The sequence below is a fragment of the Zootoca vivipara genome, unplaced genomic scaffold, assembly GCF_965207765.1.
Source record: "Zootoca vivipara unplaced genomic scaffold, rZooViv2.hap1.1 HAP1_SCAFFOLD_36, whole genome shotgun sequence".
Lineage (NCBI taxonomy): Eukaryota > Metazoa > Chordata > Lepidosauria > Squamata > Lacertidae > Zootoca > Zootoca vivipara.
The window spans coordinates 1-23,966 of record NW_028291082.1 but is presented as its reverse complement, the minus strand read 5'-3'; the positions used below and the strand labels follow the sequence as shown (position 1 = coordinate 23,966).

General features: G+C 48.9%; 1 protein-coding gene across 1 annotated transcript; it reads right to left on the bottom strand.

Moving 5' to 3' along the window:
• Nucleotides 1–6,767: 6,767 nt before the first annotated feature.
• LOC118080077 (kyphoscoliosis peptidase-like) lies at nt 6,768–19,927 on the bottom strand. The gene is made up of 6 exons (XM_060271018.2): nt 19,817–19,927; nt 18,765–18,873; nt 17,422–17,539; nt 15,437–15,598; nt 9,129–9,314; nt 6,768–7,193 (listed from the first exon to the last, which is right to left on the bottom strand). Exons 1-6 carry the CDS (start codon nt 19,922–19,924, stop codon nt 7,115–7,117), a joined length of 762 nt encoding a protein of 253 aa, XP_060127001.2. The 5' UTR covers nt 19,925–19,927; the 3' UTR covers nt 6,768–7,114.
• Between the last annotated feature and the right edge of the window lie 4,039 nt (nt 19,928–23,966).

Below are 23,966 nucleotides of genomic sequence, written 5' to 3'. Positions count from 1 at the left end.
AACAGAGAATAGTTTAATGACCTTTAACTGTATTCATAGTTCAGCTTTCTCATTTGGTGAGCTGGCAAATGAAATATTCTGTTGGGAGCAAAATCAGATGAGCTTAGAAGAATAAAACTTATGTTAACTATGTGTAATTTATTAGTAGTTACATACCGTATATTCAGGCGTATAAGATGACTGGGCGTATAAGACGACCCCCAACTTTTCCAGTTAAAATATAGAGTTTGGGATATACTCGCCTTATTAATAAGATGACCCCCAACTTTTGAGAACATTTTCCTGGGTTAAGAAGTAGTCATATGCGGGAATATACAGTACTTTTTTTAGTTACAGGTAGGTATCCATGTTGGTCTGCTGTCGTCGAAACAAAATAAAAAAATTCCTTCCAGTAGCACCTTAGAGACCAACTAAGTGTGTCATTGGTATGAGCTTTCGTGTGCATGCACACTTCTTCAGCTACACTGAAACAGAAGAAGTGTGCATACACACGAAAGCTCATACCAATGACAAACTTAGTTGGTCTCTGAGGTGCTACAGGAAGGAATTTTTATACTTTTTTTTAGATTACTCATCCTTGGTATGCAGAATTTATATTTCTCTACTGGGCCTCCACCGTCTTTCTTGAAGCATGTAAATTATAGAAGCTTCCACCAGCTTCCTCAGATGGGTTCTCTCGATCTAGGCCAGGGTAGGCAACCTAAGGCTGGGGGCCCAATCACCTTCTTAATCCGGCCCGCAGACGGTCCGGGAATCAGAGTTTTTTTACATGAGCAGAATGTGTGCTTTTATTTAAAATGCATCTCTGGGTTATTTGTGGGGCCTGCCTGGTGTTTTTACATGAGTAGAATGTGTCCTTTTATTTAAAATGCACCTCTGGGTTATTTGTGGGGCATAGGAATTCGTTCATTCCCCCCCCAAAAAAAAGTCCGGCCCACCACATGGTCTGAGGGACAGTGGGCCCATGGCTGAAAAAGTTTGCTGACTTCCGATCTAGGCTGAAACAGGTGGATTTTTGCAGGGCAGGCACGGGGAACCTTTTATCACTATCAGACTGGCGGGCCAAATTTGACAGGTGGGCAGAGCTGTTCACCTGTCAAAATCCCATCCGCTCCCATCAGAGAGAGATTGGGCTTAAAAGGGACTGCGGAGGAGAAACCTCCCCCCCAATACCTTTTATGCCTGATCTCACTGCAGTCCTTAAGAGGGTGGGGGAGACAACTACTACTAATAATAATAAGAACAATCATCATCATCATCATCATCATCATCATCATCATCATAATTTAATTATTTCTTATATGCCGCCCATCTGTCTGGGTTGCCCCAGCCACTCTTGGCAGCTTCCAGCAAATTATAAAACCACAATAAAACATCCAACATTAAAAGCTTCCCTAAACATGGCTGCCTTCAGATGTCTTCTGAAAAGTCAGATACTGTAGTTGTTTATTTCCTTGACATCTGATGGGAGGGCATTCCACACACTGGGCGCCACTACTGACAAGGCATTCGATAATCTCTCTCCCCACCCACATGCTTTAGGATCGCAGCAGGATTAAACCATACAAGGATGGGGAGAAGCTTGTGACAGTCTCCCCCTCCTATTTAAGATCACAGGAAACATAGGTCTTCAAAGGCAATGGAAGTCTCCCTCCTTCTTTTTCAGTTCTCAGCTCAGGTGTGCCTGCGAGTTCTCTGCAGGGAGCCTGTTGGCATTCCCAATCGCTCTCCTGGAGCCCAGTGCTAGGAAAATCACCCCCTCTCCTGATGCGGGATGCAAAATTCACTTTCCTGAGAAAACCCGCTCTTTAGCACTGAACTGGAGCAAATGTCAGTCCACAGAAAAACTGATTGACGTTTGCTCTGATTCAGTGGTCGAGATCGGGTTTCCCCGCAGGAAAGTGGTGGGATAAAAGAAGGCTGGGTGAGACCTCAGTCAAGCCCTACCCTTAGCTAAAGGTAAAGGGACCCCTGACCGTTAAGTCCAGTTGCGGATGACTATGGGATTGCGGTGCTCATCTCGCTTTACTGGCTGAGGGAGCTGGCGTTTGTCCGCAGACAGTTTCCAGGTCATGTGGCCAGCATGACTAAGCTGCTGCTGGCAAACCAGAGCAGCACATGGAAATGTTGTTTACCTCCCCGCTTGGAGCAGTACCTATTTATCTACCTGCACTTTGACATGCTTCCGAACTGTTAGGTTGGCAGGAGCAGGGACCGAGCAACTGGAGCTCACCCCGTCGCGGGGATTCGAACCGCCGACCTTCTGAACAGCAAGCCCTAGGCTCTGTGGTTTAGACCACAGCACCATCCGCGTCCCAGCCCCACCCTTACCTACACCCAAATGTAGGGTGGATGACTATGGCTTGTCCAAAACAGCCTCATAGGCTGAATGGGAAACACTGGTGGGTCCTTGATCTAGATTCTAGAGATACCAAGGTTGCCAGGATTTTTGTAAAATCCTGTGATATGTTACTTATCCATTTGAATAGTTCTGTTTGCATTTGGACCGTTTCCTTGTGGGCTCTTTGGTGGTGGGGTGGGGGGTGGAGTCCAACTTAGGTTCGTAGGCAGATGAGGCTTTTGGGATGCATCAGAGCTTCTGGGAATCTAGTGTCTCATATATTAACTGCCAGCTGTCTGGGGATTTACAGCTCCTTATCTTGAGGCTGGTACCAGAGACTCAAGGACACCTGCCCGTTGTGAACTAGGAACATCTTGCAGCTGGGCCTGTCATGGTTTCCTGTCTGCTGATTAATTTTGGAAGATCTCAGTTTTCTTGCCTTCAAAATGGTGAGAGAATGGACTTGGGCTATCCTTGTGCCGAAGGGTGTATATCACAAGTTTTATCTAGTATAGATTGTTTTACCCCCTTCTCTCCTGCTTCTGGAGTTTCCTGCTTTTCAGAACTGAATTGTTAAACCAAACACTTGGGGCTTGCGAGAAATAGTGTACTGACCTCAGCTAGTTTTTGAAACTTTATTATTTTCTGTGTGTATTTGTGCTGTGAGTCAAACGTTCCTGAAATACTGATTTGACTTATCTTTTAAAAATACACCTTTGCATTGGAGTTCCAGGAGCTTTAGTGCTGCACTTTAACCATCTTAAACAAAATGTGCTACCATAAACAATGGTATGATAGTTCAGTCAGTAGAGCATGAGACTCTTAACATGAGGGTTGCGGGTTCGAGCCCCACGTTGGGCAAAAGATTCCTGCATTGCAGGGGGGTTGGACTAAATTATCCTTGTGGTCCCTTCCAACTCTAGAGTTGTATTATTCTTGGAAAAAACCTTTTTTTCATATGTGGTGGACCTGTAAAAGGGTAAAAGAGTATTGGGAGATGCTTTATAATGAATTGAAAAAAAATGTTTAAAAGTACTTTTCAAAAAAAACAAAAACCAGAGTCCTTTTTGTTGGGGGTAATTCAGATGGAAATTCCCAGGTGTCAAAAAAGGTTCTTTATGTATGCCAGTACTGTGGCCCGTGTTTTGTTAGCCCCAAAATGGAAAACGAGCAAGGTCCCAACTAAAGAAGAATGGCAACTTAAACTGATGGAAAATGCACAGCTTGAGGACCTAACACAGAAAATAAGAGAACAAGAAGAACATATGTTTAAAGAAGATTGGAAAATGTTTATGGAATATATGGGGGGGATTGCATACATTTGAAAACATTGGGATAAATTCTGTAGTTTTGATGGATGTAATAATGGAATACTGAATGGTTTGGTCAGGGCCATCTTAAGCGTACCTGGTGCCCTGGTGCCATGGTTCAAAGATCCCTCTGGCACACACCCACCCACCCTGTTTCCTGGCGCGGCGGGCAGGCGGGCACCGCACGCAGCGCCCCCCTGGCGCCCCTGCGCCACCCAGCCTAGCCTTAGAGCCGGCCCTGGGTTTGGTTTATATAAAATATGCAGGGATTTATGTTATGCAAAATGAACCATGGAAAGAGAAGAAGGGAAGTTTTTGATATTTTAAGGTTGTTTAAATGAACATTCCAAATTGTAAAACAGAAAATTCAATTTAAAAAATAGAGAGAGAGAGAGAGTTGTATGATTCTTATTCTAAATCCAGTGCTACCGTATAAACTACTTGGGCTACTGCGGTTACCAGATAGTTCTCCCCCTCCCTTTTATACCGAGGTGGGGAATGTTCGGGGTGGGAAACAGAGTGCTGAGATATGTCTTGATTACGGAGAGACCCTGGAAGCTACATTCCTGTTGTTCCATAAATCAGCAGGTGATAGCAGTCTACATTTCAATGGAATATGGGACCTGGGGACTCCGCTATCATGACATGGGTATTTTGCCTTACTGAAGGTAACAGCCCACAATACTTCTGAAATGCGCTTATGAAAATTAATCGGATTGGATTAAAACATTTCTTAACCATCACAAATAATACTGCTTTCTCTCAAAGTTGACACCTTTCACCAAAACTGATAAGTTACCTGGTGTAGGGAAACATTCCTCCTCTTTTCTTCATCCACACTCACACTTTTAAGCCACTGACTTAAGAAAACTTAAATTCTTTTCGAAGAATAACAAGGGTTGAGAGGAGGGCTGGGTGTTACTGGTATTCAAAATAGTGATTGATCACCAGGTAAATTAAGGGACCCAGGTGGCGCTGTGGGCTAAACCACTGAGCCTAGGGCTTGCTGATCAGAAGGTTGGCGGTTCGAATCCCTGTGACGGGGTGAGCTCCCGTTGCTTGGTCCCAGCTCCTGCCAACCTAGCAGTTTGAAAGCACATCCAAATGCGAGTAGATAAATAGGAACCGCTATAGCGGGAAGGTAAACGACGTTTCCATGTGCTGCTCTGGTTTGCCAGAAATGGTTTTGTCATGCTGGCCACATGACCTGGAAGCTATACGCCGGCTCCCTTGGCCAATAATGCAAGATGAGCGCGCAACCCCAGAGTCGGTCACGACTGGACCTAATGGTCAGGGGTCCCTTTACCTTTACCTTTACCAGCTAAATTTTGCAAAGTATCAATATATCATGACGTCCGAAATCAGGATGGAGCAATGTAGAGGCACTAGCTGGCTTCGTGGTGTTTCCCACATGGTGATTTTTGCATAGAGCACACACACATACTTTAAGGCTGGGCAATGTGGGGGGGGATCAGTTTGAAGTCCACATTGTGGTAACAGTTTCAAAATATTATTCATGGCGATACATCACAATGTATGCGGGTGCTGTGTAAAAAACCGTGCTCTGCACTATAAAATAACAGTTGTAACAATGTGTTAAAGCTAAGTAAAAATGTATGTATCGGTTTTAGACCCCTAAGTAGCAGCAGTTTCCAGGACGTTACAGTACTGTACTCATAGAATCATAGAATCGTAGAGTTGGAAGAGACCACAAGGGCCATCCAGTCCAACCCCCTGCCAAGCAGGAAACACCATCAAAGCATTCTTGACATATGCCTGTCAATCCTCTGCTTAAAGACCTCCAAAGGAGACTCCACCACACTTCTTGGCAGCAAATTCCACTTTCGAACAGCTCTTACTGTCAGGAAGTTCTTCCTAATGTTTAGGTGGAATCTTCTTTCTTGTAGTTTGAATCCATTGCTCCGTGTCCGCTTCTCTGGAGCAGCAGAAAACAACCTTTCACCCTCCTCTATATGGCATCCTTTAATATATTTGAACATGGCTATCATATCACCCCTTAACCTTCTCTTCTCCAGGCTAAACATACCCAGCTCCCTAAGCCGTTCCTCATAAGGCATCGTTTCCACGCCTTTGACCATTTTGGTTGCCCTCTTCTGGACACGTTCCAGCTTGTCAGTATCCTTCTTGAACTGAGGTGCCCAGAACTGGACACAGTATTCCAGGTGAGGTCTGACCAGAGCAGAATACAGTAGTACTCTTACTTCCCTTGATCTACTCCCTTCACCTCTACATAGATAACCCCTAGATATGCCTCTGCGCGTAAGATGTGATCCGAGGAGCCAAGTTACAGGGAACCAGGCAGAGGGCCTTCTCGGTAGTGGCACCAGCCCTGTGGAACACCTTCCCACCAGATGTCAGAGGACATCTGAAGGCAGCCCTGTTTAGGGAAGCTTTTAATGTTTAATAAATTATTGTATTTTAATACTTCTGTTGGAAGCCGCCCAGAGTGGCTGGGGAAACCCAGCCGGATGGGTAGGGTATAAATAATAAATTATTATTATTATTATTCCAAAACATTCAAAAACCAAGGCACAGCTTCCGATTGGCTGTAGGAAGCTCCTGCAGCCAATCGGAATCCATGTTGGACGTTCGGGTTCCAAAGAATGTTCGCAAGCGGCGGCAAACCAGAACACTCACTTCCGGGTTTGCGGCATTTGGGAGCAAAAACGTTCAACTTGCAAGGCGTTCGGGATCCAAGGCATGACTGTAATTTTGTTAGATTGCCACATATTAAACAACTGAATCAAGCAAGAGGAACAAAACACAAGGACACATTTGCCGGAGAACAGTGAAACTTTATTGCATTTACAAACACACTGGGAAATCAAAGGCTAGCCCCAAATGTTTGCACCAATTTATGGATTTTACTCTTTTTATTTACTGTTTGCTATATAAAAAAATCTCCTACTACTTTAAGTGAATGGATAAGACCACATTAGAGTGCCTCAAGAATATGGTGGATAAAATCCTAATGATTTGTGTTGCTGTACTGTGAAGGATAAAAGTTCTGAAAGTCTGAAAACTGAATGAGGTTTTTTTTGGGGGGGGGGGTTCAACACAAGTTTATGCCTAAACATTAATTGGACCCTTTCATTATCTGCTTTTCAAAATCAATCTAGGGTTTCTCACTTTACTCATTTTTTTATATGGCCTTTAAAAAGAAATCCTGGAACATCTCCACGATTTCTTTGTTATACTGTAAATTTGTAAATAGCTACTGCAATCGATTTTTAGCATATACTTCAGAGGTCATTGAAACAAGTATCATGTTACATATATTTTTCCATTTTTTAAAAAAACTTTTGTTTGTGTATATGAATCAATGCATCAAAACCATGGTCAGTTTAGCAGTGATGCCAGAGACAAGTGACTGTCCTTGAAGGATATCAAAATACACGGTAGGCGGATTACATTCAAGCTGCTGCAGGTGCAGATGTCTGCTTCAGAAGCTGCCGTTTGGGATCATCTGGGAAGTGCTAATAATCAGAACAGGATGGGTAAGGAAGTAAACCACAAGGTACCTGAAAAAGAAAGGTCAACAGTGCAGTATTTAGCAACACTTTCTAAATCAGCAATAAAGGTAAAGGTGATGTGGGTGGCGCTGTGGGTTAAACCACAGAGCCTAGGGCTTGCCGATCAGAAGGTCAGCGGTTCGAATCCCCGCGATGGGGTGAGCTCCCATTGTTTGGTCCCTGCTCCTGCCAACCTAGCAGTTCGAAAGCACCTCAAAGTGCAAGTAGATAAATAGGTACCGCTACAGCGGGAAGGTAAACGGTGTTTCCGTGTGCTGCTCTGGTTTGCCAGAAGCGGCTTTGTCATGACCTGGAAGCTGTACGCCAGCTCCCTCAGCCAATAACGCGAGATGAGCACCACAACCCCAGAGTCGATCACGACCGGACCTAATGGTCAGGGATCCCTTTACCCTTTACCTAAAGGACCCCGGGATGGTTAAGTCCAGTCAAAGGCGACTATGGAGTTGTGGAGCTCATCTCGCTTTCAGGCCGAGGGAGCTGGCGTTTGTTTGCAGACAGCTTTCTGGGTCATGTGTTCAGCATTACTGAACCGCATCTGGTGCAACGGAACACCGTGACGGAAACCAGAGCGCACATAAATGTCGTTTACCTTCCCGCTACAGTGGTACCTATTTATCTACTTGCACTGGTGTGCATTTGAACTGCTAGGTTGGCAGAAGCTGGGACAGAGCAATGGGAGCTCACCCCGTCACGGGGATTCGAACCGCCGACCTTCTGATCGGCAAGCCCAAGAGGCTCCGTGTTTTAGACCACAGTGCTACCTGCATCCCTACAAAAGCAATAGGGGCAAACAAACAAAGGTATCTGAGGTTGAGCATGGCATACTTACAGACCCAGTTCAGAGGTCAAGTGAAACCATGGTTTCTACTTAAGCGGTGAAGAATTTGGAAACTACATCCTAGTTAGGCTTAACCACAGCTTGTTGCCTCACCCAAATCTGATGAACTGTGCTTACTGCTAACCATGGTTAATTGGCTTGATAAGCCATCTTTAAACCATAGCTTACCCAGCTAGCTTGTTCAAACTCTTAATCTCAGGGTCGTGGGTTTGAGCCTCACACGGGGCAAAAAATAATAATCCTGGGTTAGGATAAATGACACTTGCAGTCCCTTCCAACTCTAGAAGAACTCTATAACTTTATAACATTAACCACGGTTGAGAGTCTGGGGTGGTGTGCTAAACCAGCCTTTGCCAATCTGATTTGCTCCAGATGTTGCTGAATTCTTATGTCCCATCAACCACATGATAGTCAGGGATAATGGGAGATGATGATGATGATGATGATGATTTCTTACTTATACCCTGCCCATCCAGCCAGGTCTCCCCAGCCACTCTGGGTGCTTCCAACAGGAGATTAAAAATACATTAAAACATCAGTCATTAAAAAACTTCCCTAAACAGGGCTGCCTTCAGATGTCTTCCAAACATCAGATAGTTGTTTATTTCCTTGACATCTGATGGGAGGGCGTTCCACAGGGTGGGTGCCACTACCGAGAAGGCCCTGTAAACTCACTTCTCGCAGTGAGGGAACTACCAGAAGGCCCTGGAGCTGGAACTCAGTATCCGGGCTGAAGAATGGGGGTGGAGACGCTCCTTCAGGTATACTGGACCGAGGCTGTTTAGTACTTTAAAGGTCAGCACCAGCACTTTGAATTGTGCTCGGAAACGTACTGGGAGCCAATGTAGGTCTTTTAAGACCGGTGTTATGTGGTCTCGGCGGCGGCTCCCAGTCACCAGTCTAGCTGCCGCATTCTGGATAAGTTGTAGTCCAGGACCTCTGAAAGGGCCTCCAGTTCTCCACCCCTCTTATATACACTGCAGTAACAGCGTGTGCTAGGCAGCATTTCCCCTTTGAAATACATGAGGGTGATTGTGCATGTAACTGTGACAGGGAACAAGACAGATGCTTCTAACTGACTTTACCCATTTTCAGTGGTTGATATTCTTATGACTGCGCCGGTCAGTCCTGCTGTATGTAAGTCAGGATCGTACTGATGCTCAAACTCCTCCAGTGTCACCATCTGTTTCAGAAGCTGCCACTTGGGGTCCTCAGGGAAGTGCTTCTTAATAAACAGAGCAGGGTGGGTAAGGAAGTAAAACTCATCGTACCTGTAAAAGGAGAAGGTGCAAGAGTGCAGTATTTCATAATAATGCCTAAATCAGCACCAGGGCCAGACAGGCAAGCAGAGTGGTGATCCAGGGCTGGAGGGCACATGGTTGAGGAAGCTGCTGTGTTGCAAAAATCCAGCCTCCAGAATCCCCAGGTTTTACACATGTAGCCCAGAATAAGCATAGCACTCCAGAACTGTTCAAAGAGGATAAATAGATGGTAGGCGGACTGTTATGTACTGAGCTGAATCCTAGAACAATAGGATTCAGAATCAGCGGGAGCTACCCAATCCAACTCCAGGTGGAAGTGAATCCGCAACCTGATTGGCCTGCTGGAGCAGCCAATCAGGCGGCTGGCAGAAGTGAATCTGCTACCTGATTGGCCTGTAGGAGCAGCCAATCAGGCTGCAGGCAGAAGTCAATCCACAATATAATTGGCCCACAGGTGTAGCCCTGAAGTAGCCAATCACGCAAGGCCCATTGTGTAAATAATGTATATAAGCAGATGGTTTTGGGAAAAGAGCCATTCGTCTTCTCTTCTTCTCCTTGATGAATATGAGCTGAATAAAGAGCATGAAATTCACTCTCGACTCCGAGTATATTTCACTGGCGACGAAGGTGGGATCCTGCTGAGCTGACCGCCACCACGCACTGCACCGCAGCACCGCCACCTGCTGCACCGCTGCATCGCACCGTGCATCCAGGCTTCAGCTCCAGGACCCAAGGAACCCAGAATGGCAACCGACAGCAGCTTCTTGCCATTCAAACCAGCGTCAGGAGACTGGGAAGGGTACGCCGCCCGTTTCAACTTCCTCCTGCAAGCGAAAGAAGTCACCAACGATGCCATGAAGAGGGCGACATTCTTCAGCGTCTGTGGAGAGGAGACGTTTGAAATCGCCCGGGCTCTCCTTGCACCTAGAGATGTCGCTACCGTCTCTTACAAAACAATAATGGAACGGCTGAAGGAGCACTTTTCACCACAGCCCTCGGTGGTAGCTTGCCGAAATGCCTTCTACGCAAAGCGGCAAGCCCCAGGGGAAACCATAACTGGGTTTGTGACCTCCCTCCGCCAAGCCGCCCGGTTATGCAACTTCTCAGAGTTGGAGAACATGCTTCGTGACCGCCTCGTCGGTGGCCTGAGGGACGAGATGTTGCAACGACGCCTCTACGCCAAAAAAGACCTCACGTTCCAGATTGCTCTGGAGGAAGCCCTGGCAACCGAAGCCGCCGAGAGGTCAACGCAAGAGGCACGACCGGCCCCGCCATCCCAACCGAGGGTCTACCACGAAGACCTCACCGACGAATCCGAATCTGACAGGGAGGAAGTACACCGAGTACAGCGGCGCACTCAAGCAGCACACACACCACAGCAGCCTCGACGAGAAGGAGGGAACTGTGCAAGCTGCGGGGAGAACCACGAGAGGAGGACCTGTCGTTTCCGCAACGCAGAGTGCAGGCAGTGCAGAAAATTGGGACACATCGCCCGGGTGTGTCGGGCTCGACTCACCCGTCAACAAGCATCAGATGACCGACCCAGGAGCCCCAGGTCACACGGCACCATGCACCAAGGCAACTCGACGGAGATCACGGACTACCAGGTATTCCAGTTGCCCCATCCCAGCACAGAGAAAATTTATATAGAGGTACAGATAGAGGGAGCCCCATGCCGCATGGAGCTGGACACGGGTTCAACTCTATCCATAATCTCGGCCCGAACATTAAGGGAACTGTGCCCTAATGGGGGTCCCAAACTAAGGCCGGCCCCATTCACCCTCCGGGACTTCCAGAAACGTAAGGTCCCTACAATGGGGGTGGGGACCTTCAGGGTGCAATATCGAGGGCGAAAGCAACAATTGGACTTGCTGGTAGTTAAGGGCCCCTACGTTAGCTTACTGGGACTGGCATGGTTTGGACCTCTGGGGCTAGCCGTTACCGGGGTGAACCGCACTAGCTTACAAGTGGACGTGGACGCCATATGCAAAGAGTTTCCAGGGGTTTTCGATGGGGCATTGGGACGATATACAGGACCCCCCATTGCCCTACAGCTAGACCCCGCTGTACGACCCATCAGGCACAAGGCCCGCCGGGTCCCGTTCGCCCTGAAACCCCGCATAGACGAGGAATTGGACCGGCTCGTGGAGCAAGGAGTGCTGGAGCCGGTGCCCAACGCCCCCTGGGAAACTCCAATTGTCACACCCGTCAAGCCTAACGGTTCGGTCCGTATCTGTGCAGACTACAAATGCACCATAAACAAGGCTCTCACGGCCCATGCATACCCAGTGCCAGTGGTCAGCCATGTCCTCGCCACCCTGGCTGGGTCAAAAAATCTTTGGCAAACTGGACTTGGCCCAAGCGTATCAACAGTTGCCTGTGGACGAAGCCACAGCAGAGGCTCAGACGATTGTGACGCACAGAGGGGCATTCAGAGTAAAGCGGCTGCAATTTGGCGTTAGCGTGGCACCAGGCATATTCCAGAATCTAATGGACTCTCTCCTTAAAGGGATTCCTGGCGTCACCCCCTTCTTCGATGATGTACTGATCGCTGGGCCCACACCAGAGGAATTTGAGGACCGCCTCCGCTCCGTCCTGCACCGTTTCCAGACGGCGGGCCTCAAGGTGAAGCGGGAAAAGTGTTTACTGGGAGTGCCGCAGGTGGACTTTCTGGGATTTAAGGTGGACGCAGAAGGGGTCCATCCAACCGGTGACAAGGTACGGGCCATTTGTGAGGCCCCAGCGCCCAAGAGCAAGCCCGAACTTCAGTCATTCTTGGGACTATTGAACTTTTACCATGCCTTCCTTCCCCATAAGGCAGCGGTAGCGGAGCCCCTACACAGACTCCTAGATAAAAGGGCCCCTTGGGTGTGGGGCCAGCGACAAAGGGCCGCATTCCAGGCAGTCAAGGACTTGCTCGTCTCGAACTCGGTCTTGGCACACTTCGACGAGAGGCTGCCAGTGGTGCTGGCATGCGACGCCTCTCCCTATGGCATCGGCGCTGTCCTGGGACACCAACTCCCGGATGGAAGAGAGGTGCCGGTGGCATACTTCTCCCAGACGCTTGCTGCAGCCGAACGAAACTACTCACAGATTGACAAGGAGGGTCTGGCAATCGTGAAGGGCGTAAAAAAATTCCATGATTTCTTGTACGGGCGGCCCTTTACCATAGTGACTGACCACAAGCCGTTGCTTGGCCTGTTTGCCCCCGAGAAGCAGACCCCCCAAGTGTTGTCTCCACGTGTCCTCAGGTGGTCAATTTTCCTTGCCGGCTACCAGTATGCACTAATCCACCGCCCTGGGAAGGCGATGGGCCACGCAGACGCACTCAGCAGGCTACCACTACCAGAAACAGGCCCCGACCCAGCGCCTGCGCAAGAGGTTATGACCCTGGAGCTGCTTCCCGACCGACCCATTCAGGCACAAGAAGTTGCGCACCATTCCACAAAAGATAGGGTCATCTCCCGGGTCCTGGACTGGGTGTGGCGAGGATGGCCCAGCAGCAGCCCCGGGCCAGAATTCGCTGGCTACACAAACCGCAAACATGAACTGTCGGCCCACAAGGGGTGCCTGTTATGGGGAAGCAGGGTCGTTGTTCCCCAGCCCCTCCGCAAAAGGGTCCTCACAGCCCTACACGAGACACACCCAGGGGTAGTGAGGATGAAGGCCCTTGCCAGGAGTTATGTGTGGTGGCCGGGGATTGACAGAGAGATAGAGGCCTGGGTTCAACACTGCCAGACCTGCCAAGAATCCCGCCCGGACCCCCCAAGGGCCCCAGTCCAGCCCTGGGAGTCCGCCCGACATCCATGGTCACGCTTGCACGTGGACTTCGCTGGCCCCTTCCAGGGAAAAACATTCTTCATAGTGGTGGATTCCTACACCAAATGGCTGGAGGTCGCACTGGTACCGTCCACTTCTACGGCGGCAGCCATCCGGGTACTACGTAAGCTGTTTGCAACCCACGGGCTCCCTGACACCCTCGTCTCGGACAATGGAACCGCATTCACGTCAGAGGAGTTCCAGACCTTCACAGCGCAGAACGCCATCCGCCACATCCGCTCAGCACCATTCCACCCTGCCACCAATGGCCAAGCGGAGCGCATGGTGCGGACCACCAAGGACAGCCTCCGCCGCATAACACAAGGGGACTGGGAATACCGCCTTGCCGCATTTCTTCTAGCACAGCACAGCACCCCAAGCACAACGACGGGCCGGAGCCCAGCTGAACTACTCATGGGCCGGCGCCTTGCAACTAGACTGGACCGACTTCACCCCGACAGAGCTCAGGATGAGGTAGTGGTGGGGAAAGGCAGGAACCCCCGGACATTTGTGGCCCAGGACCCAGTGTATGCAAAGAATTTTGGGGCAGGCCCAGCATGGGTACCCGCCACAGTCACCAAGGTGACCGGTCCCGTGTCGTACGAGGTACTAACGGAAGGGGGGCAATGTTGGCGCCGCCACTGCGACCAGCTACGGCGACGATTCCCAGGAGGAACCCGGGAGGAGAGCGGGACAGAGGGGTCCCAAGGGGACAGCAGGGCAGTGAGGCCTGTAGAGCGAGAGGGGTGGGCAGGGGAAGCAGAAGCAGTAGGCACAGAGGGGCGCCCCGAGGCTGGAAGGACACCGGAACCAGAGTCACAACCTAGTGGTTCAGTGGCGCCAGACCAGACAGCCCCGGCACAGCCAGCAGCCTCGGAACACGAGCCAGAACCAGAACCCCTGACCAAGGAACACCCCAGGCCACAACGCACACGGAGGCGGCCAGCAGACCTTGGGGACTACGAATGCAACTTCCCGGGCAGGACTGGAACTTAGAGGGGAGGGGTGTTATGTACTGAGCTGAATCCTAGAACAATAGGATTCAGAATCAGCGGGAGCTACCCAATCCAACTCCAGGTGGAAGTGAATCCGCAACCTGATTGGCCTGCTGGAGCAGCCAATCAGGCGGCTGGCAGAAGTGAATCTGCTACCTGATTGGCCTGTAGGAGCAGCCAATCAGGCTGCAGGCAGAAGTCAATCCACAATATAATTGGCCCACAGGTGTAGCCCTGAAGTAGCCAATCACGCAAGGCCCATTGTGTAAATAATGTATATAAGCAGATGGTTTTGGGAAAAGAGCCATTCGTCTTCTCTTCTTCTCCTTGATGAATATGAGCTGAATAAAGAGCATGAAATTCACTCTCGACTCCGAGTATATTTCACGGACATTACTTAATTTTCCTGCCATCACGACATTCCATGCCCATGGCTTAACAACAACAACAACAACAATTTATTACTTATAAATTGACCAGGCCTCCCCGGCCACTCTGGGCGGCTTCCAACAGAAATATTAAAATACACTAATTTCTTAAAGATTAAAAGCTTCCCTAAACAGGGCTGCCTTCAGATGTCTTCTAAAAGTCAGATAGTTATTGTATTTCTTTGCCATCTGATGGGAGTGTGTTCCACAGGGCAGGCGCCACTACCGAGAAGGCCCTCTGCCTGGTTCCCTGTAACCTCACTTCTCGCAGTGAGGGAACCGCCAGAAGGCCCTCAGAGCTGGACCTCAGTGTCCAGGCTGAAGGGTGGTTGTGGAGATGCTCCTTCAGGTATACTGGGCTGAGGCTGTTTAGGGCTTTAGAGGTCAGCACCAACACTTTGAATTGTGTTTGGAAATGTACTGGGGCCCATATAGGTCTTTCAGGACCGGTGTTATATGGCCTTGGCAGCCGCTCCCTTTCACCTGTCTAGCGGCCACATTCTTATTGCACTTGCTTACATTAATCAGCCCCGCGGCCATCAAATCGCAAACTCTGACAAGTGGTCCAAGCAAAAGAAAACTGTGAGAGCCAATGTGGTGTAGTGGTTAAGAGTGGTAGACTCGTATTCTGGTGAACCGGGTTCGCTTCCCCGCTCCTCCACCTGCAGCTGCTGGGTGACCTTGGGCTAGTCACACTTCCCTGAAGTCTCTCAGCCCCACTCACCTCACAGAGTGTTTGTTGTGGGGGAGGACAGGAAAGGAGAATGTTAGCCACTTTGAGACTCCTTAGGGTAGTGATAAAGCGGGATAGCAAATCCAAACTCTTCTTCTACTATACCCTCAGTGTGTACCACGCTCTGCCTGGTCTTTCTACTGCCTAACAACGTACCTGAAAGTGAACTTGCTAAAAGCAGTATCCACAGTGCCACTTCCCCAGGTGCAGTCTAAGAGGTGCCACCTTCCATCAACGCGAACAGCATTCCAGGCATGGTTGCTCTTCCCCTTTACGTTGGAGCTGCCTCTCAAATACTCGCACTGTATCCCTGCAATACTGAGAGGGGAAGGAAGGTATTCAGGAACACCGTTGCTACCAAGAGCACAAGTGGTTGCTTTCACTGCTTTGATAGGCTGGAGTGGCCGTCCTTCATTTTGCTGGGTCAGAGAAAATGGCAATCAGGTTCTCCACAGATTGTCATTTGCTCCAATTTGGCAGGAAAACACAAGTTTTCCAGGGATGAAACAACAACGACGTTTGGACACAGACCTGGAAAGCCAGGACCTGTGCCTATAAAGCACAGAGCAAAGGTAAGTGTGGATGAGGAACTAAGTCACATCAGGGAAGAGACCCATTAAATTCAAATAATTTTTAAGTCAATTGATTCCAATGGATCTACTCGATTCATTGCAACCCTATATATGCAAGTTTGCTTCAGGAGCATTCACAGTGTGAGCATTCCCCCACTTATGTGGTGGTTTACATTCCAGAACCTCATGCGCATAAGCAAAAATCGTGTAAGTAGGGTAAAGGTAAAGGTAAAGGACCCCTGACAGTTAAGTCCAGTCGCAGACGACTCTGGGGTTGCAGCGCTCATCTTACCTTCCAAGTCCTGGACTGCAGAATCCGGGACCGGCAGCCGTGTGACACCGGAAGTTGCATCGACATAACTTCCGGTGTCGCTTTGCCCTTCTATGGGCACCAAAAATGGCCGCCGGCGGCTTCGAAAGTCGCTTGTACGCATGTCAGGAAGTGCATCGACGCAACTTCCGGTGTCGCTCCGCCCATCTATGGGCACCCAAAATGGCCACCGCCGACACCGGAAGTCGAGTCTATGCACTTCCGGACATGCGTAGATGCAAATTTTGAAGCCGGCGGCAGCCATTTTGGTGCCCATAGAAGGACAAATCGTAAAGAAAAAAATGGCCGCCGGCAGGAGAAAATAACGGAGAAAAACGGGAGACGAAGTGATACGGGGGACCACCGGGAAAAGGTAAGTAAAATCGGTGTTTTCCCGGAGAAAACGGGGTACTTGGCAGCTATGGCGCTCATCTTGCTTTATAGGCCGAGGGAGCCGGCGTTTGTCCGCAGACAGTTTTTCCGGGTCATGTGGCCAGCATGACTAATCCGCTTCTGGCACAATGGAACACCGACACCAGAGCAGCGCACGGAAACGCCGTTTACCTTCCCGCCAGAGCGGTACCTATTTGTCTACTTGCACTTTTTGGCGTGCTTTCTAACTGCTTGGTTGGCAGGAGCAGGGACCAAGCAACGGGTGCTCACCCGGTCGCGAGGATTCAAACTGCCGACCTTCTGATTGGCAAGCCCAAGAGGCTCAGTGGTTTTGACCACAGCGCCACCCGCATCCCTGTGTAAGTAGGGAGCACACAATAAAAAAACGCTGTTTTTTTTCCTGCTCTCCAGCTCTCTCTCCTTCTCTCTCTCCACACAACTCTCTTTTCAACTAGAGTTGAAGCCCTGGAGTTGGCTGGAGGACCTGTGGAGCAGCAGCAGCAGCAGCTGCTGCCACGCTGTGACATGCGTCAGCTGCTAGGTGGGGAGGCTGAGCAGCCTAAACAAAGCCCTATTGTGCTTCCGTTCTCTTTGGGGCTTCCTCCGCCCCCACTAAAGTCCTCTTTGGGTTCTGGGGAGGGACTCCTCGTGAGCCATGAGGACTCTCCAGCTCTCTCCCGCCATTTCCTGCTTAGAATCTATTGATTTCGTGATTTCCGAGCACCGTCATGTGCGAGTTGATCACACCTATGTGTGGAGATAGCTGCCTAGGGCAAGGGGTGGGGAACCTGTGGCTCTGCAGATCTCCTATCGCTACTGCCAAGTAACAACCACTTGCCATGATGGCTGGAGCCAACAGAAGTTACCTGCACATTTCTTGAAAGAGTCGAGCATATCCACCACAAATAGCCTTTCCTGACTGAAGGATATCAGCTGGCTTAAAAGATACCTTGTCCAGGTTATAGCAGCCTTCCACATCATATTCTGTAGAAATAAAGACAATGAGCACCCATTCTGATTTGCTTGTGGAGTGGCAACACTTTCCCACACTTTCCAGCGTGTTTCTCAATTTCTTTCCTTGTTGCAAAAATCTGATTGGGGGTGGGGTGGCTTGTCTTGCAAGAGCTCCAAATGAACTTTTAATTGTACAACATGAACTTGCCCGTATGTGATTCAATCCCACCTCAAAAGAGAAAGTCTAGAAGCACTCGTAAATCTGCCAGAGAGGTGCTTTGTGTATATCCAGGGTCTTGTTGCAAAATAAAAATACACACTGGTGCAAGGGTTAGGAGTCTGGAGGCAGGGGCCTGAATGAGCACCTCCTCCCCCACCCCCCGTGCTGTGACCTTTATTTTATTTTGACAAACTAATAAGAATAAATAAATGAGAATAAAAATGTCCACCCCACCACCAAGACCAAAATTTCAACACTTCTAGCAATGGTTTGACCCCTTTCCGTTTTAACAGTACAAATTCTACAAACAGCTTCCATATCTCCTCAAAATAATTTCTCCTGCATATTCCCCATCTTACCTTAATGGCACGTGTTAATTTATCATTAATAGCTATACCCCCACACCTCTTCATACCATTCTTCCATTTTATATTCTGCTTGCCCCTTCCACTTCCTAGCTGTAATAATTCGTGCAGCTGTCAGTAAATTTGTGAGCGAGTCCTTCATAGCCTGCGAACCTTCCACCCCATCGTAAATTGGTAATAATGCTACACCTCTGGACTTTAACCCAGTGATTTCTGTTACCAATTAGCACCTCCTGATCCCTTCTGAGTTTCATGGCTGAACAGAGAACCCAATCAATCTCTGTGAGAGCCAAACACCAAATCACTGATCGACACGGGTTACAATCCAGAATCCTTTGTGCAAATGGAACTGACATGACCGGCTATGAAATGGTGAAAATGTCCAAGTCAGCTGCAAGTATGCCGTGCTCAGAGTAGGCCCACTGAATTTAAGGGCCATTCGTTACTTGTATCCATTGATTTCAGCCGGTCTAATCTGAATTAGTTTGATAGGACCTTAGGTATCCATCTTCCTCGGCTGGCAATCACTGGACTGGATGTCTGCTAAAGAACTCTGCTACGGGGCTGGATTCATGGGTGCAGGGCAGTGACAAAGGCTGATCTTTTAATACCGGAAGTTGTCAGAGGCAAAGGGAACTCAAGTATGCAAAAAGGTGGCACCCCGACCTACCTATATGATGGCAAATCCACATCCAAATGGCTCGGACCTTCTCCAGGTCCCCGTGTGCTTTTTTGAGCAAGACACTCACCAGGTTTTTCACGCTATTCCTGATATCCACCTGTTTCACAGAAGGTAAATAGATTTGGAAGCAGTTAATATGGAGGAGGGGGGGCACCAGCTCCTTTCTTCTACCTAAGTCTACTTGTTTAAAGAAATTTTAGGGTGCAATCCTACATGTCTCTTGCTGAATTCACTGGGGCTTTGTAAAACCACTCAGGGTTGCACAGTTAGTCAATTAAGTGTATGAGTTTTACTTGATTGATTGATTGATCGATCAATTTATTATACTTGCCAAAAATGTACCCTGGAGGGGGGGGCAGTTGTTCTGAAGGGAGAAGCATGATTAACCGTTCCTTTTTCCAGGGTTCACAGGTAGGTTATTTCCACAATCTTCCGCTGAAACCCAAATCCTCTTTGCCACTGTACCCCCCACAAGTGCAGAGCTCCCCCATTGCTCCTTTGGATGGGTGGAAGTACAGCTGGAGGGCCATTCTGGGGGCAGGGAGGGACTAAGGCAGGCATCCCCAAACCTCAGCCCTCCAGATGTTTTGGACTACAATTCCCATCATCCCTGACCACTGGTCCTGTTAGCTAGGGATCATGGGAGTTGTAGGCCAAAACATCTGGAGGGCCGCACTTTGGGGATGCCTGGACTAAGGCAACCCTGGATCCTGAGCCAGCCCTACTGTTGTCCCTTGATAGCACTGGGAGGGGGGGGATCCAGGGCTGATTACTGCACCAGTATATTAATTTTATGCAAGTTTAATTGTTGCGAGGCCCCCCAGAAATTCCTGGGAGTTGTGGTTTGGCAAGGGCACCGAGGATTTTCTGTTAAAATTGATTAAAAAATTAGAAAGAAAGAAAGAAAGAAAGAAAGAAAGAAAGAAAGAAAGAAAGAAAGAAAGAAAGAAAGAAAGTACTCTCAAATTCCAAATGCACATAAAAACTTCAGCATCCTAGCAAATTCTTTGCTGAATATATTGCAATAAGAGACAGCATACCTTCTGTGCATAGGCATCCAATTCCTTAAACTTTGCCAAGTCTATTTGTATTGATTTCTTATTGGATTTATCCCATGGATAATCTAGGAACAAACATGGAAAAGTCATTCTAGAAACAGTGGGGAAAGGCAGGGGGAGGAAAGGATGACCTATAATGTGATTTAAAGGGTGGGAATACAGGGAACTAATAGGGAATAGAGATAGGGAGTCTTTTCTGCTTCTCCCCAAGTGAAATACAGCAGCAGGGAGTAGAGGCGCTTCAGCTGTGACCAACATTGCTCTGCTTAAAAGGACGCAGAGAGAAGGAAGGAGAGGGAGAATGCTGAACCAGGCAGGGTTTTGATCTGATCTTGCAAGACTGTTTTTGAGTACAGTACACAAGGTATATGGCAGGCATCCCCAAACTGCGGCCCTCCAGATGTTTTGGCCTACAACTCCCATGATCCCTAGCTAACAGGATCAGTGGTCAGGGATGATGGGTGTTGTAGTCCAAAACATCTGGAGGGCCGAAGTTTGGGGATGCCTGGTATATGGCATGGTTTGCACTTCCCATTGGAACAGCTGGTACCTCCTTAGATTAAGACAGGCGAACTAATATCAGTGTACTGGAAGAAGCAAAGATCACCAGTGTTGAAGCAATGATTCAAGAACAAGGGAAGCGTTCGGGGTGAGTTCTGGAACCCCTTTTTCTAGGGGAAAAAACACTGAGTGCAGTTAATTTTTACCATTCAAGCCCTGTTCCCAGGGTATCTCAAGAGGTGGGTGCAGAGGTGTAGCTAGGGGGGAGGGGGCAATGGGCACCACACCGCAGGGGGCGACACTCCCCGCGGGGCCTGCAGCGTGCCCAAGCCACACATCTCTCCTGGGAGTGATGTGGTGGCTTGGGCCCCCGAATGGCTAGCTACGCCACTGGGTGGTTGAGTGACGGGCTCATAAAATGATTTCCTAAGATACGCAACACTACTAAGTGAAGTACTATTAATATACTGTAATACAGCAGGGGATCTTTGGCCCTCCAGATGCTGGGGAATGACAACTCCCATCATCCCTGGCCATGCTTGCTGGGACTAACAGGTGTTGTCATCCAACAACATCTGGAGGGCCAAAGGTTGCCGGCAGCTGATATAGATGAGGGTCCAGATCAATAGCCATATATAAGCATAAGAAAGGACTTCTATTTACCATACAGATCTTCTTCCTGAGGCAGCATAGATGCTTGTACTCCTCCCATCTTGAAAGCCTACAAAATGTTTGTGTTAGGATGAGACGAGATGTGCATTAAAGCATATTGAGAGCCAGTGTGGTGTGGTGATTAAGAGCAGTGGACTCGTAATCTGGGGAACCGGGTTCGCGCCTCCACTCCTCCACATGCAGCTGCTGGGTGGCCTTGGGCTAGTCACACTTCTCTGAAGTCTCTCAGCCTCACTCACCTCACAGAGTGTTTGTTGTTGGGGAGGAAGGGAAAGGAGATTGTGAGCCGCTTTGAGACTCCTTAGGGTAGTGATAAAGCGGGATATCAAATCCAAACTCTTCTCTTCAAACTCTTCTTCATATATTGCAACTCCCATCGTCCCTGATCATCGGCCATGCTGGCTGGGACTGGTGGGAAGCAGCTCTGCACAGCCCCAGATAACCCATCCCCAATCTGTTGCCCTTATGCCAGTCTGACTTTCATAACTGCCCTTAATGCAACAACAGAACCTGTGGCTTCTCAGAGGCTGCTGGATTCCCCACCGCCATTCAACCAAAGGTGGCGGATGATGGGAGATGCAGGCTAGCAACTCCTGGAGGGCCTCAGGCTCCCCATCCTTTCTTAATGCATTGTGGGAATTGTAGTTTGGCATCTTGCCGCCTTCAAAGAATTACTAAGTGTTTCCTTTTGAACACATCAGCATCAGCATAATATATATATATGAAGGGGAACTAACTTGCACCACCCTAAATCCGACTCCGCTGGATGGAATCCCAACAGTTTTACTATGGAGACCAGTACCCCCTATGTAGGTTGAGACTGCCTTCTAAAGATGCAATCCTAACCATGTCTATTTAGAAATATCTGAAGAAGTGTGCATGCACATGAAAGCTCATACCAAAATAAAAACTTAGTTGGTCTTTAAGGTGCTACTGAAGGAATTTTTTTATTTTATTTAGAAATAAGTCCCATTGAATTCGGTTTGGCTTGCTCCCAGGCAAGTGGGGTTAGTCTTGCAGCCTAAAGTAGCTTTATCTGCTTTCCCTGATTGCAGCCTAAAGTGGCATCCACACAAGATCCTCCCTATTCCAGTGTTGTCCTGGGCGCCCCCCCCCTTTTAAATACCAGGTTTTTCAATCCTTGGGAAGTCCAAAATGGACATACAGTAATGGAAAAGCTCCTTTGTGCTTGGCCAGTGCAAGGAGCAAGGAGACCACAAGGAGACCCCCAGAGCAAAATTCCCACATCATACTTGGGACAATAATCAACAAAAGATTGTTTCTTTTCTTAAAGAATAATAATAATTTTGTTTCTTTTTCTTATAAAAGAGCAATGCAATCACACACATCTTTTCTTTTGGAATACAAAAGGACCTCGCAGCTCAGTTGCGCAACCGGGAGAATTCTTGCATATTGTGTTTAAAGCCACTGCCTGGTGCCTACTGTAACTTATCAAATGAGCCCGCAAGTTACTAGCCCACAACATTTACACTTGCTCACACTGACCTCATGAAACGGAGGGGTGTGCTAAATTGTTCCTCTGACCTGCAAAGTTCATGGAATGAGATCTTGCCTGAAAACTCTCCTAGAATTCCAGCCTGCAAAACTTAACCAGTTACTAATTAGACAAGTTCCTATACCCAGTCGGTTGTTTCAACCCTCTTTCTAAGAAATGCAAGCAAATTAAGATGCTTTGGTTACCTTGGGGGGGGGGGCGCAGATGCTCAGCGGAGACGTCCAGGAGATTACTTTTTTCCTGCTTTGGAGAAAAAGTTCTGCTGCCGTAGAGACTATTTCTCTCGAGGTGCTCCTTGGATGAACAGCTAAGTGCTTCAAGCCAGGAATGAAATGCCCAAGTGGAGGGGTATGGCTTGATCTGGGTTTATCAAACGCTTGCTTGGAGACCTTGGCGTTAGGATAAGAATAGCAGGAAGAGCATCCATGAAGTCAAAACAAAGGGGAAACCATAACATGTTTTAGCAAACCAGCGCTGGAGTGTGTCAAAGTTCCCTGTGTGGGGAAGCGCAGATCCAGAAGGTGTCCCCATTGCTCATTTCCTTTCCTCTCCTGTGCTTCCCAGAAACTGGTATTCTTCAGAAGCATTTTGGCCTCCAGCTGTGGAGGCAGAGCATAGCCATCAACAGGGCCTTCTTAAGCGTATCTGGCGCCCTGGCGCCGTGGTGCGAAGATCCCTCCGGCGCCCACCCCCACCCCGTTTCGCAGCACGGCTGTCTGGCGGGCGCAGCACGCAGTGCGGCTGCCATGGGCGCAGCAGCACAGCGTCCCCCCTGGCGGCCCGGTGCCCTGGCGCATTGCGCCACCCCAGCCTTGCCTTAGAGCCGGCCCTGGCCATCAGTGCTAATACTGTAGCCCTCTCCTCCAAGGATGTGTCTAATGCTCTTTTAAAGCCATCCAAGTTTTGGGAACAAGTTCCATAGTTTAACTATGTGCTCCATGGAAAAAGTACTATCTTCTATCTTTCTTGAATCTAGTGTTATAAGGGGCGGGAGGCAGGGGCGTAGCTAGCTCCCCCAGTACCCGGTGCGGCGGGGACGGAGTGACCCACCCACAGGGCTGCCACCACAGCAATCCTCGCACAGCGCCAGAGGAGGGTGAAAGGTTGTTTTCTGCTGCTCTAGAGAAGCGGACACGGAGCAATGGATTCAAACTACAAGAAAGAAGATTCCACCTAAACATTAGCAAGAACTTCCTGACAGTAAGAGCTGTTCGGCAGTGGAATTTGCTACCAAGGAGTGTGGTGGAGTCTCCTTCTTTGGAGGTATTTAAGCAGAGGCTTGACAGGCATATGTCAAGAATGCTTTGATGGTGTTTCCTGCTTGGCAGGGGGTTGGACTGGATGGCCCTTGTGGTCTCTTCCAACTCTATGATTCTATGGGAGTGCCCGCCGCCTGTGCGACTGCACACCGCCCAGGGTGCAAGCACTGACCACCGGGGGTGT

What these genes read in the sequence shown, in the direction of transcription:
- LOC118080077 (XM_060271018.2), bottom strand. Translation starts at nt 19,924, where the DNA reads ATGACTTTTCCATGTTTGTTCCTAGATTATCCATGGGATAAATCCAAT. An exon ending in TGGATGCCTATGCACAGAAG is followed by an intron (nt 18,874 to 19,816) that starts GTATGCTGTCTC and finishes TCTGTGAAACAG; the next exon opens with GTGGATATCAGGAATAGCGT. An exon ending in GTGGATTTGCCATCATATAG is followed by an intron (nt 17,540 to 18,764) that starts GTAGGTCGGGGT and finishes TTATTTCTACAG; the next exon opens with AATATGATGTGGAAGGCTGC.